Source organism: Cherax quadricarinatus, chromosome 78 (genome assembly GCF_038502225.1).
Source record: "Cherax quadricarinatus isolate ZL_2023a chromosome 78, ASM3850222v1, whole genome shotgun sequence".
NCBI classification, from domain to species: Eukaryota; Metazoa; Arthropoda; class Malacostraca; order Decapoda; family Parastacidae; genus Cherax; species Cherax quadricarinatus.
Window position 1 is genome coordinate 6,542,018 of NC_091369.1, and position 13,325 is coordinate 6,555,342.

Sequence of the window (13,325 nt, forward strand, 5' to 3'; positions counted from 1 at the left end):
GTAAGCAGACCTCCCAGCTTGATGTCTGTTTCTCAGATAAACATCTCAGATATTAACTCTCTCAAATGCCCCAAGTGTTCTCCATTTAAACATACAGATCAAAGGATGTGTTCTTCATTTGCCACACTTCCTTAAGTACCTTACTCATGGAGGAGCCAACGAGGACCATTGAAACTATAACAATGAACGTTTAACTAACCTATTATCTCTATGACAGTACACATAAACACCCTAATAACCTGCATTTCATCTCAGCTCTTGATGTACATATAATATATATATATATATATATATATATATATATATATATATATATATATATATATATATATATATATATATATTTGTTATAATATTGTCAATATTCACTTCACAAATGCCAAGTCCTTCAGGCACTATTTAAAACTGTAAAGGAGACATTAAAATCATATCAGTGCCTCTTCAAGTAACTGCCAGTATGATTCATGTCAATTAACAAGTTTGTGCAAGTTCACAAGTATATTTCTCCCCTTCCTTTTTAGGCACTTTTATTTTAGTTGTTTTTGTTGTTGTTGTTGTTTTTGTTGTTGGTGTTGTTACTAGTAACAGTAACACTTGTTTTGACGCTCATGTACACAGAATGTTAGACATACGATAAATGTGCTTTTTCACTGTAGGAAAAAAATCGATGATATATCCTGTAAAGGTACACGCTTGCTGGGTAGCCTCCTTGTTAATTCTGTATTGGGGATAGTAGCAAAAACATCCACGTGAATTATATATTAGAAAGGGTTTGCAAACACATGATAAAAATCCAGGACCAGAATGGAAATAAGTCACTTTGATTTTTTTGGGTTATCCTAGGTAATTTACACATATGTGGGTACATAAGGTTATTGTATCACTTAAAACTGTGTATTATAGGTAAATAAATTTCTTATCTACACAGACATCCCCTCCCCTCGCTGATGGGTAATTAGTGTGTAGAGTACAAGGAACTACTGTCTTGCTGAGGCAGATGGTGCAACAACTGAGTAAACACTCCACTCGCCTCTTCAATGATCATTTGTGACTCTCATTATTGGGTAAATTTATATTTATGCTTTGCGTACATAACATACAATTATTTTTCAGAATAGTCTTTAGGAAATTTACATGTTATGGCCGCATAAAAAAAAGTACATTATGCGGCTTTAACCTATTCAATGTGACTTAATTCCATTAAGGTCCCTCATAATTTACATGGACAGGCTTATATAGCCCGTCAGTTATATTTTACCCTTAATATTAATAATACAAAAGTAAAATAAAATAATTCCCAGATTAGCGTACATTATAAAGATATTAACAACATAAAAGTTATTATTTTTCCTTTCTGCATCTTCATTATTATATTACTGAGCAGCTGTTGTTTTATATTTGTTAGAGAATACACTTGAGGCCACCTCTACCCAACATGAAGTTTAGCCTACTTTTGACTCTCTTTACTCACGTAGGTTTATCCGCCAAACTGTGTCTGCGGGAGTTAAGCTCTAGTACCTGGAACCTCTCATTTTGTGTATATAGCAGAGGGAGGAAGTCGAAAAAAATGGAGGACGACTAAGAGTGGGAATGAGTGGGTTAATTAGGTTGTGAGGAGAAACAGAGAATTCTGTACTAGGAGAAGGAGGGTTAATTGGGTTATGGGGAGGAGTAGAGAATTCTGTACTAGAGAAGAGAGGGTTAATTGGGTTGTGGAGAGAATTCTGTACTAGGGGAAGGAGGGATGGTTGGGAGTGGAGGGAAGGGATAGATAGGGTGTGCAGGACTCTGGTGGTACTCAAGTCAGTGTGTGTTGGGCTGCCCCAGGGTAAGCAAGGTGCGTTTTTAAGCGAATAACGTGCCGAAGATAAGTGGTGAGAAAACTAATAAAGATCATATTAGCTGTTCAGGATCTGTAATTTCTCTTCCAAGGGGTAAAGTATTGTTTTTAATTATTGTAATTATATTCATAATGAGCTAAACCTGCAGGGGCTTTATGGTTCCTGTAGCTATTATATGGGTATGATTTATGTATGTTTAGGTAAACTAGCATGTTTTTATATGCAAAATATGATGGATAAAGCAAAGGATACTGGCATATCGTGTAACAACATCAATGTAAATCGTACTTATTTAGCTTATTCAAGAGTTACTCTTTTACAACGGTCTTAACATACTTGCGATTTTGGCTTAAATAGCAACGCTCTTCTTGCCGAATAAGGAAATCGAAAATTTGTGTATGCAATAATTTGGCAAAAAAAAAAAATCATTCTGAACCTAACGAAAAAAAATACATTTTGTTGTGTTTGTTTATTATTAAATTATTGTAAACTTATCTAAAATATATTTAGTTGGATTAGGCTAAATTAAATTGCGCTTGTTATAATAAGAGTAGGTGAGTTTTCTAAGGTTCTTTTGATATGGAATTATTAATTTTTACATTAACAAATTAAAAAAAAAATATCTTTAAGCGTATAAGAGAAAATTTTAGAAATGACTTAATTTTAAATGAGTTCTTGCTAATTGACCAGTTTTACTATAATTTTTACTTATATATATATATATATATATATATATATATATATATATATATATATATATATATATATATACTTTGAATAACCCAATGACGTCCAATAATGTAGTTTAGGCCAGTTGGGTCTTTACTTATTTTTCCTCCGATTGGAATTTCAGATTTCCTAAAACATACTGTAATTGAAGAATTGTTGAAAATGCCAATAACCGAGTAACTCATCGGGGTATTAATAAATATATTAACTGCTTCTAGTGTGAATCTAACCAGGGAAGCTGGATACTTGTGGTCTCTTTTTTTATCCTCGAAACACTACATTCTGATTAACGTATGAGGATTAATAACTCGGGATTACAGAAAAGGCATGGACCGAGCCAAGGGGGCGTTGATCCCCAAAATACCCTATAGGTGTACAACCCACATCGGTGACTAATTTCTAGGTAAATAGTACTAGGTAACAGAGCCAGTAGGTGTCAGTAGACTAGCTCACGTTCCGTTTCGCCCAGGTTTCAAACCGGCTACTGTCGGTTGTGAGCCGAACACACTGCCACTGCGCCGATAACTTCAAAATAACTATGGTTATAATTATAACCCTAATTTTTAAAAGGATGGACTGGTAAGTCAGCGGAAGGCCTCCCTCAGATCACCAGAAGCTCTAGCTGCGGGTCATCACATGACTAAGACCCGCGTAAGGAAACAATTGTCCTGTTTCCTGAAGAATGTTACCTAACCTAACCTATCTGCACCGATGAAATCTTCAGTAGCGCAGTGCTTTGACCTCATCAATCCGTAGGGGACCATATAATCAAGTGAAAGGACTCAAGTTAGATTACTGGACGTGTTAGTAAGACTCTTTGAGCAGGTCTCCTTAGACTTGCTGCCCCCGTTCACCTTGCAGTAAATAGGTACTCGGGTGTGTGCATATTGTTGTGGGTGGGATCCTGGGAAAGACACCCTACTTACTCAAATGGAAATAAGAGGTATACGCTTTGTGACATGTGTTTAGTACATACTTAGTGGCATACGTGTGGTATACTACACGGGTATATACTGCTATACACTGACACGGGTATATACTGCTATACACTGACACGGGTATATACTGCTATACACTGACACGGGTATATACTGCTATACACTGACACGGGTATATACTGCTATACACTGTCTAAAACTGTTGCATAAACTGATTAAAACTGGTATATACTGTAGTTTACATGTGATCGTCAATCGTGGTCAACTTTTTTTCTTCCTCCATTTTCTCCTATGCGATAACTTCTGTTTGGCTTCAAAATTATGTATAGATACTCCTTTGCCAGTTTTCTTTAAAACAACAAATCTGTGATAGCTTAAGAATAGTTTTCCTAGATGGCTTCAAACTTTAAACTCTGATGAAGCTAACCAAACGAAATAAAAAAAATACAAAGTCCTAGGCTTCTTTACAATTGGACAATGCCTTTTCTGATCTGCTTCAGATATTTAGCTGTTGTAGTTTAGCACTAAGGAAGGTTAGCGTTGTTAATGGGCTGTATAAGTCTCAATTTAATTTTTTTGTTAAATACATTATTATAATGGTTTCCGTGAAGTAACTTAAGAACGCTTTATCTGATCGACTTCAAACTCTCAACAATAGCGAATCATCGACACCATGCCCTGACCTTCTGGGGCAGGGTAGGTGCCTGAGCTAGAGCTTGCAGCTCACAAGACTGTCCCCATTAGCTCCCTTGGGGCGGGGATGACAGACCAGAGAGGCCTACCTTCTCCCTACGAGCCCCGTGAGGGCGGGGAATGTGGTTAGGCCTGGGAACAGTTGGTCCCAACGATGAGGGGGTACTTGTGCCTCCTCCCATGGGAGACTTAGGTCTCAGTCACTCCCTAGACAGGGAGCCAAGGACGGGCCACCACTTGGAAAAGGCCCGGGCCGGGTCTTTTCCAAGCTAATCATACAAAGTTTAACGTAAAGGTTGTACTGTGTAAGGAGTATTTTCTTAACAATTTGAAATAGTGATTTCCATACATTAACTCGAGAATTACTCTATATCAGACTTTTAAAAACAAAAGTGTTATAAGTAAAGTACTGAGGATATCGAATCAAATAAGAACTAGAAATAACAGATTTAAATTAAATAAGTTTAGATTTAGGACGTAGGTGAGTACTGGTCTTATTATTTAGCCTAGTCACTATTTCTGTAGACAAAATTATGTTTCATTACCTCTGTTTAAACTTTATTTCTCGTTTTATATATATTAACTTGTCAGTTACACTTCCTCTTGTTGGTGCTCTTCCTCATCCTGTTCCTCTTCCTTCAAGGAGTAATAAGCACAGTTAAGGTGTTCTTCATGACGTCAGCACTGCCTCACACCACCTTGTAAACAAAGACTCATCTGTGTATTTCAACTGAAAGCCCTTGTTCCTTACTGATTAAATCAAATTATGACGTCGAAATAAGAATTTGACTGAAGCCTTGTGTCGATGGCAGGGAGTTATCTTCCTCCTCCCCCATACCCCCTTATCCTTTCCTCCCCTTCCCCTCTCCCCCCAACCACCCTCCCCTCAACCACTATCCCAGACCAACAAGGGTCTGGCTAATCTCAAAATGAAACGTAAATAACTCGAATCACGATCCATGTTTTTGTTGCTTCAACCTGAGTTGTTAGAATAATAATAATAAACTGGAGTAAGTTACTATATATTTCTCCTGTATTTTTCCATAATATACTAACATTTACAGTTTTTTAGACGACGTTTCTTTCAATCCTATACCATTATCAAGTCGCAATTGAGAGAAAAAGCAGAGGAGACCAGAAGAGAGGTCGGAATGAGGGAGAGGGTGGAAACCGGTGATAGCAGTACTAGTAGTAGTATTAGGAATGGTGTTATATTTGTGTATAGGAATGGTATAAGTAGGAATACTAGTATTAATAATAACAGAACTAATAACACCGAAGCAGCAGAAATGGGGATAAATCAGGGAACGGGTGTGGTTTGAACCCATGACCTTGTGTTAACCACTCGGCTTAAGCCCATGGGTTCAAGCCCCATCCGTTCCCGGATTTGTTTGCAATCATGCTGTTACGATTTTTTGAGTCATAATGGGGATAAATTACTTTTGAAGGGGACTAGAACTTCATAACTTTATATATATATTTGGGTTATTTGTAAATTGTTTCAGCCACGATATTATGACTTTTATTCTTTATTATAATACTTTTTTTTTTTTAAATGTAGCTGGATATTTACACGGTTGCAGTGGGGATATGTAAGGAGTATTTTCACGACAATGGGTGGGTGACAAAATCTCCTGACATATGTATGAACTAAGGGATAAGAACATTAGAGCCCTGCAATATGTCTATTGGTTTATACTATGAAGGTCCAACTCACACCCAACCACACCTACTCATTTACCCGACCAACCTATTTTTAAATTACCAAAAGTTATTGGTTCAATCATGCTACCTAGGAAAGTGTTCCACTAATATACAATTCTATTGCCAGACTAGTACTTTCTCGTTCCTTCACTTTGAATCCATTGCTGTCTTGGTTAGATATTTTCAACATATTTATGTCTCCGTTATTTATTCCTTATTTCCTATTCTTATACTTCAGTGATATCCCTCCCAATTCCTCTCGTCCAGTGAACTCTTATTAGGAAAGGTTTCCAATACATGGAAGCAACTTGGATCTATTTCTGTATATTTTCCAGCGCATTTATGTCTGTTCTGTAATATGGAGACCATAACCGAGTTGCATAATATGTATGGGATCTTACCAAAGATACAAAAAGCTGAAGTATAACCTTAGGACTTTTATTACTTATACTTATTATTGATGCCAAGAATTCTACTAGCTTTATTACGAATCCTCATGTTGTCTAGGCTTTAAATTTTCGTTAACCATTAGTCCTAATTTTCTTTTTACATTTAATTTAATTAAGGTCTACATTATTTAGCTTACAAGGGCCCTAGTTATTTTCTTTCACTAGGAATTGAACCTTAAATTTGTTAGCATTGAACTGCATTTGTTATTTCTCTGAGTACAACATAAACCTATCCTGCTCATCCTGTATCTTTTTAGTGTACTCATTAAAAATTAGCTGAGGGTCTGTTTTAGTGGCATTAGCGTTCAGTATAGGATGAGAATATAGTATTGAACCTTCGAAGGTTAACTCTGCAATTAAACACTGCTTCAGCATTTACGGACAAAAGTGGCTACTTTAAGAATGCGTAGCTGTTGCAGTTGTGGTTCCCGTAAAATATCTCTACGCTCAGTAAATGCTCGCTGATGGACAAACATGGAAGAATGATCGTTTCACAGCAGACATTAAGGAAAGTACATCTGAGAGGATAAACATGCTTGCCTACAGTTTATAATTTTGTTATGTTATCCGCTAGAGTACGTCATTAGCCTAAAATACCCGTTCCCTGTCGTACTGGTTAAGAAAAGAGACTTTCAGGCCGGCTACAGACTCACGAAATCGTAATAACACAGTTGCAAACAATCCACGATACGGGTGAGGTTTGAACCCATGGCGAGCGAATTCAAACCCCACCCATACCGTGATTTCCTCATATTTGTGTACAGGTAATTGAACTCAACGTAGAGACGTGTTACGATCATAGGAGGAGGTCGAGAAGTACCAGGTATGTGATCTGAAATAACACCATTTGTATCGACTGCAAAATTAGATGAACGCTGCGGATATCACGAGGACAATTTGTAAATTGCCTTTGCGAGTAAGAAGCCTGAGCCGTAGTCAGGAACTACGACCATAGTGTTCGACAAGGGAGGCATGTGATTCATCACATAACAATAGATGAAGCACACTACCAAGTTTGAGTAATCCTGATACAAAGGGGTTTACAAACTTTGCTCTGTTAAAATTTAACTTAAGATCTCAATCTTGATCTAGTGTATTAATCGGCACTAATATTTTCATTGTACGTATTATGTTTTCATGGATCAATCTGTGACCTCAATCATAGCTTCAATAATCTCTATTGTCTTATAATATTTTCAGTATCAGTGACCTATCTGATGGCGCAACAAATGTAATATTTTCTCTTTTTCCCCGGCAGCAACACCAATATGACTAATTACAACAAAAGTACGGATGTGGTAGCCATGGATGTCACCTCGCCAGATCACTTAGTGTCCTTTGGCAAAAAGAGCGGCTGTTATATCAGCCGATCTGTAGGTTGTTTGTTGGCCATCATCTTCATGAGTGCCATCGTGGCCACGGGACTTCTTGTGTACTTTTACGCTCCACCCCACAAGGTCGTCGAGACTCCGGTGAGGCATACTGAGAATATTAATGGTCGTCAGGTAAGGTGTTACTTCTTCTCTTCTTTAAACCACTGCATTGTTCACCTCCTTACTCCTCTGTTTTAAGTAATTTCAGTGATTCCGCTCTCATTTAGTTGTGAGGTAAATATCATGTGCTTGTGTCTAATTAAATCCCATTCAACACAGCTAAGACATCGTTGATAGCATAAAATATGCCAATTTCAAAAAAATATTTTTTGTGTTATTAGAAACATCGTCTATTGGAGTCAGAGCGAGATGTGTGTCTTAAAATATTTGGGTCAGAGGTTCGTGTCTACAGCAAGATTTCAAGTAGGTTATTGTATCTATAATTTAAAGAATAAAATAATTTCTAAAACAATTGCAGCTCACTGTTACGGGAAGCACTGGAAATGATGAATTTGAGTTTAGGTTATGGCGTAGCAATGTTCAGAAAATGACAAATGTATAAATTGGGAGGCAGAATGAAAGTTATAATTCAAGGAAAAAGCGTAAAAAAATGGAGCAGAAGTGGGTGATGGAGAGCATGTATATTTTTATTATTAGTAGTAGTATTATTAGTATATTCATGGGGAAGCACAAAACCAAGAAGGGTTATACCACATCCGAGGAATAAAAGGTAATCAGGTTTAATCCAAGGAAATGAATCTAACTCAAATTACCTAATCAAGATTCCTTCACAGGCATCAGTTGCCCTCACGGAACAAAGTGTGTGTATAAAGCTGGGTTACATAGACGGTGGAATAGTAAAAACTTAAACAATCAAGAGTGCGCATGAGAGTTTGAGAGCCATGTGGGAGGGTGAGGTTAGGTTCGTCAGGAAACAGGACAAATGTTTCCTGACGCGGGTCTTAGTCAGATGATGACCCGCCTTTGGAGCTTTTGGTCATCTGACCGAGGCCTTCCGCTGGCTTACCGGTCCACCCCTTTAAAAATTATGGTCATTTATGTATTTATTAGGTTGGGAGGGTGAGGTAGTGACCTGTACATCCCAGCAGCAAAGTGGGCAAGTTAGGACGCGGTACATGCATTTTAATAATAGGATTAAGAGGTGCAGTTTGGTGGGTTAACACTAGATAAGTAAATGTTACAATATTTACACTTAATTTATAGTATTAATGATTATATAACATGTGACAATAGAAAAGGAAAGTACTTACCATATTACACAGGAAAACCTCAGAGGGAGCTGGAACCAGAGTGAGATTACTGAAGGGCTTTCAGGATCTTAAATACTATGTTGGAACTCGATCAGCCTCTCAAAAATCTAATATATTAAGAGAAATGGGAGGAGGTAAACATGGCAGTAGGGTGAAGAATTGGACAGTCTTGCCCTTAAGTCATTAATGTTTAGAGTTTCGTAAATATAATCTTGGGGAAGGGAGTCTGGAAATATTCGTATACTAATTATAGAAAGAAGTAAAGGATTTTTCTAGTCACTGGAGACGTTTATTAAAAAAAAAGGAATCTATAGTAGCCTATAAAAATATATTTGTATTTTAACAGCCCTGCAGAATAATACCCACGTCAACTGTTGTTGTCTCAGCAATAACAAGTACAGAAGCTTCTACCACCACAATCACTACCTCTCCCACCACAGCCACTACAACAACCTCTCGCACCACAACCACTACAACAACCTCTCCCACCACAACAACCTCTCCCACCACAACAACCTCTCCCACCACAACAACCTCTCCAACTACAACAACAACCTCTCCCACTACAACAACCTCTCTTACCACCACCGTCTTCCCCATCATTACCGATTCCTTCACTACCACCTATTCTTTAGACACCAACAGTTCTTTCACTACCACCGATTTTCTGACCACTACCGATTCCTTCAACATCAATGAATCCTTAACCACCACCGATTCCTTCAACATCACTGAGTCCTTAACCACCACCGATGCCGACACCACCACCACCACCACAGATCTTACTTCAGCCACCGCTACAACTACTACCGACAGCACCATAACTCCTACTAAAGCCACTACCACAACTTCCACTGCCACCACCAACACTCCTACCACTGCCACTACCACAGCTGTTGCCACCACTAAAACCACGTCGGGTCAATTAAAAGAAGACATCAATGTTCGTCTTCCGAGAGCACTGAAGCCCCTCCATTACCTGGTCAAACTTCAGCCCTTCATCAACGGCAACTTCAGCATCTTGGGCTACGTGGAGGTGGAGATGGAGGTGCTGGAGCCCACCCTCAATATCACCCTCCACATCGCTGATATCATCACCAAGAATGAAACTGTCATAGTAAGTGTTTATTTGAGAAAATCAACGAATGGTTTTACAAACAATACTGCAAATTTGTATAGTGGTTCAGAGGGCAAATAGATGTTGTGGATATATGCAGAACAAGCCACATGGGGATAGAGCTAAAGATTTCCATTTGCTTGGACCTACTCCTTTCTGCAACACTGCAAGCTTATGGTGATGTGTTGATTGCAACACGAAAGGCTAAAGGTGTCATTCAACTCCCCCATGGTTGTTTTGCATCTTGTATCGTTTGTTCGCGATTTTTGCATAATATATATATGTCGTGTCGTATAGGTAAAACTGGTCAATTAGTAAGAACTTATACGTTTAAAGATATATTTTTTGCATTTATGTTAATGTGAAAATTAATAATTTTGTGCCAGAAGAACCTTAGAAAACTTACCTAACCTTATTATAGCAAGCACAATTTAATTTAATAAAATCCAACTAAATATATTTTAGATAGGTTTACAATAATTTAATAAACAAAATGAACTATATTTTTTTCGTTAGGTTCAAAATTATTTTTTGCAAAATTATTGCATACACAAATTTTCGCTTGCCTTATACGGCAAGAAGAGCGTTGCTATTTAAGACAAAATCGCAAGTTTTACCTATATGGCACGACATATATATCATATGTAACACGTCGGTCGTTTCCCACCTAGGAAGGGTGACCCAAAAATTAAAGAAAAAAACTTTCATCATTCAACATTTTCGCCATCAATCATACATAATCACTGTCTTTGCAGAGGCGCTCAGATACGACAGTTTAGGTGTCACTCAAAACAGCCAATATCCCAAACCTTCCTCCTTTAAAGTGCAGGCATTATACTTCCCATCTCCAGGACTCAAGTCCGGCTAACCGGTTTCCCTGAATCCCTTCACAAAATATTACCTTGCTCACATTTCAGCTCGTCAGGTCCCAAAAACCATTCGTCTCCATTCACTCCTATCTAACACGCTCACACATGCTTGCTGGAAGTTCATGCCCCTTACACACAAAACTTCCTTCCCCCTCCCTCCAACCTTTCCTAGGACGACCCCTACCCCGCCTTCCTTCCACTACAGATTTATATGCTCTCCAAGTCATTCTACTTTGTTCCAGCCTCTCTAAATGACCAAAGCTCCTCAACAACCCCTCTTCAGCCCTCTAATACTTTTAGTAACTCTGCACCTCCTATGAATTTCTACACTGTGAATTCTCTGCATAATATTTACACCACATTGCCCTTAGACACGACATCTCCACTGCCTCCAGCCTCCTCCTCGCTGCAGCATTTACAACCCATGCTTCACACCCATATAATAGTGTTGGCACCACTCGCATTTTTTCCTTCATCAATTCTATGGATAACCTTATTCTTCATAAACCCATCTTCTGACAAGTCAACTCTTAAATATCTGAACACATCCATTTCTTCCATATTCCCTCCTTCCAATGTGGTATCCAATTTTTCTTTACCTAAATCATCTTATACTTATCTATGTTCACTTTCAACTTTCTACCTTTACACGCCTTCCCAAACTCGTCCACTAACCTTTGCAGTTTTTCTTTAGAATCCCCCAAAAGCACAGTATCATCAGCAAAAAGTAACTGTCAACTCTCATTTTGTATTTGATTCCCCATAATTTAATATAATTTAATTTCACCCCTCTCCCCAACATCCTAGCATTTACTTCTTTTACAACCCCATCTATAAATATGTTAAACAACCATGATGACATTACACATTCCTGTCTAAAGCCAACTTTTACTGAGAAGTAATCTCCCTCTCTCCTACACACCCTAACCTGAGCCTCACTATCCTCATAAAAACTCGACGGCATTTAGTTACTACCTATTCCATACACTTGCAATATCTGCCACATTGCTTCCCTATCCACCCTATCATATGCCCTTTCTAAATCCATAAATGCAATGAAAACATCCCTACCTTTATCTCAGTATTGTTCACTTCTATGCTTCAGTGTTAACACTTGATCTACACATCCCCTACCCATTCTAAAGTCTCTTTGTTCATCTGCAATCCTGCTCTGTCTTACCTCTAAGTCTTTCAATAATAACCCTACCATACACTTTACCTGGTATACTTAGCACACTTATTCCCTTATAATTTTTACAATCTCTTCTGTCCCCCTTTCCCTTATATAAAGGAATTATACACGCTTTCTGCCAATCCCTACATACGTTCCTCTCTTTCATACATTTACTGAACAAAAGTACCATCCACTCCAAAACTATGTCCCCCCTGCTTTTAACATTTCTGTCATGACCCCCATCAGTTCCAGTTGTTTTATCCACTTTCATTGTACCTAATGCCTCACGCAGCTCCCCCACACTGACATCCTACTCTTCTTCACTCCTAAAAGATCTTATACCTCCCTCTACTCACAGTTAATTGACAAGGACGACCAGGAGGGCGCTGCAGACTTAGTGATCAAGAAGCATGAATATGACAGTCAGAGAGAGTTCTACGTGGCCCACCTGGAGGAGGCGCTGCAGCAGGGCCACAAGTACGTCCTCTCTATGGAGTTCACTGGGCTCCTCAACGATAACCTTAGAGGTTTCTACAGGTCCACCTACAGAGACGCAGCTGGTAATTTAAAGTGAGTGCTTTAATGTGATATTTCCAATGTGATGTATTAATTTAGAGAAAGTTCATAGAACTGTCTTGTGGCAAGACAGATGGATCAAGGGTTCTAACGCTGTTATATTTGCTTCTTTCTGTATATTGTTCTTATATTTATAATTTATATGTACTTTCTTTGTCTTGGTATATCAGTATGTGACTAATAAAACTAAAAGGGAAATTATTACTGTTATAATTTTTGATACCGTAAAATAAATTTATAATTTTGAATTGTTATGACCGCGCTCTTTGGCAAGATTGGTATAAGAATAAACAGTGCCCGTCCTGCTCTGCTGGGAAGCGTCCGATGTGGTGAAATAAAATATGGAAGCACTACCTTTAGTGCTAATTAGGCAGCCTCTATCATAACCATAATTTTTAAAGAGTGGACGGGTAAGCCAGAGGAAAGTCTCGGAGTTGTGGGTCATCACATGACTAAGACCCGCGTCAGGAAATACTTGTCCTGCTTCCTGACAAACCTTAACTAATCAAACTTAGGGAGCCTCGTCTCCAAAGAGGGGGAAATGCACACACTTCAGGAAAAACTTGCAGATTTCTTTCCGTAATTGTTTGA

At 38.3% G+C, this 13,325-nt stretch overlaps 1 protein-coding gene across 4 annotated transcripts in view; it reads left to right on the top strand.

Moving 5' to 3' along the window:
- The first annotated feature begins 1,778 nt into the window (after positions 1 to 1,778).
- The window catches only part of LOC138855020 (aminopeptidase N-like), a 36,390-nt gene continuing 24,843 nt past the window's right edge, over positions 1,779 to 13,325 (top strand). Inside the window, exons 1-4 of one of the 4 annotated variants that reach the window (XM_070101627.1) lie at positions 1,779 to 1,837; positions 7,613 to 7,859; positions 9,345 to 10,115; positions 12,517 to 12,728. In XM_070101627.1, the coding sequence (XP_069957728.1) occupies positions 7,623 to 7,859; positions 9,345 to 10,115; positions 12,517 to 12,728 (1,220 nt within the window). In that variant the 5' untranslated portion in view covers positions 1,779 to 1,837; positions 7,613 to 7,622. Of the gene's footprint in view, positions 1,935 to 7,612; positions 7,860 to 9,344; positions 10,116 to 12,516; positions 12,729 to 13,325 lie in introns of all 4 variants that reach the window. The other 3 variants (XM_070101626.1, XM_070101625.1, XM_070101628.1) reach the window with 3 other exon arrangements.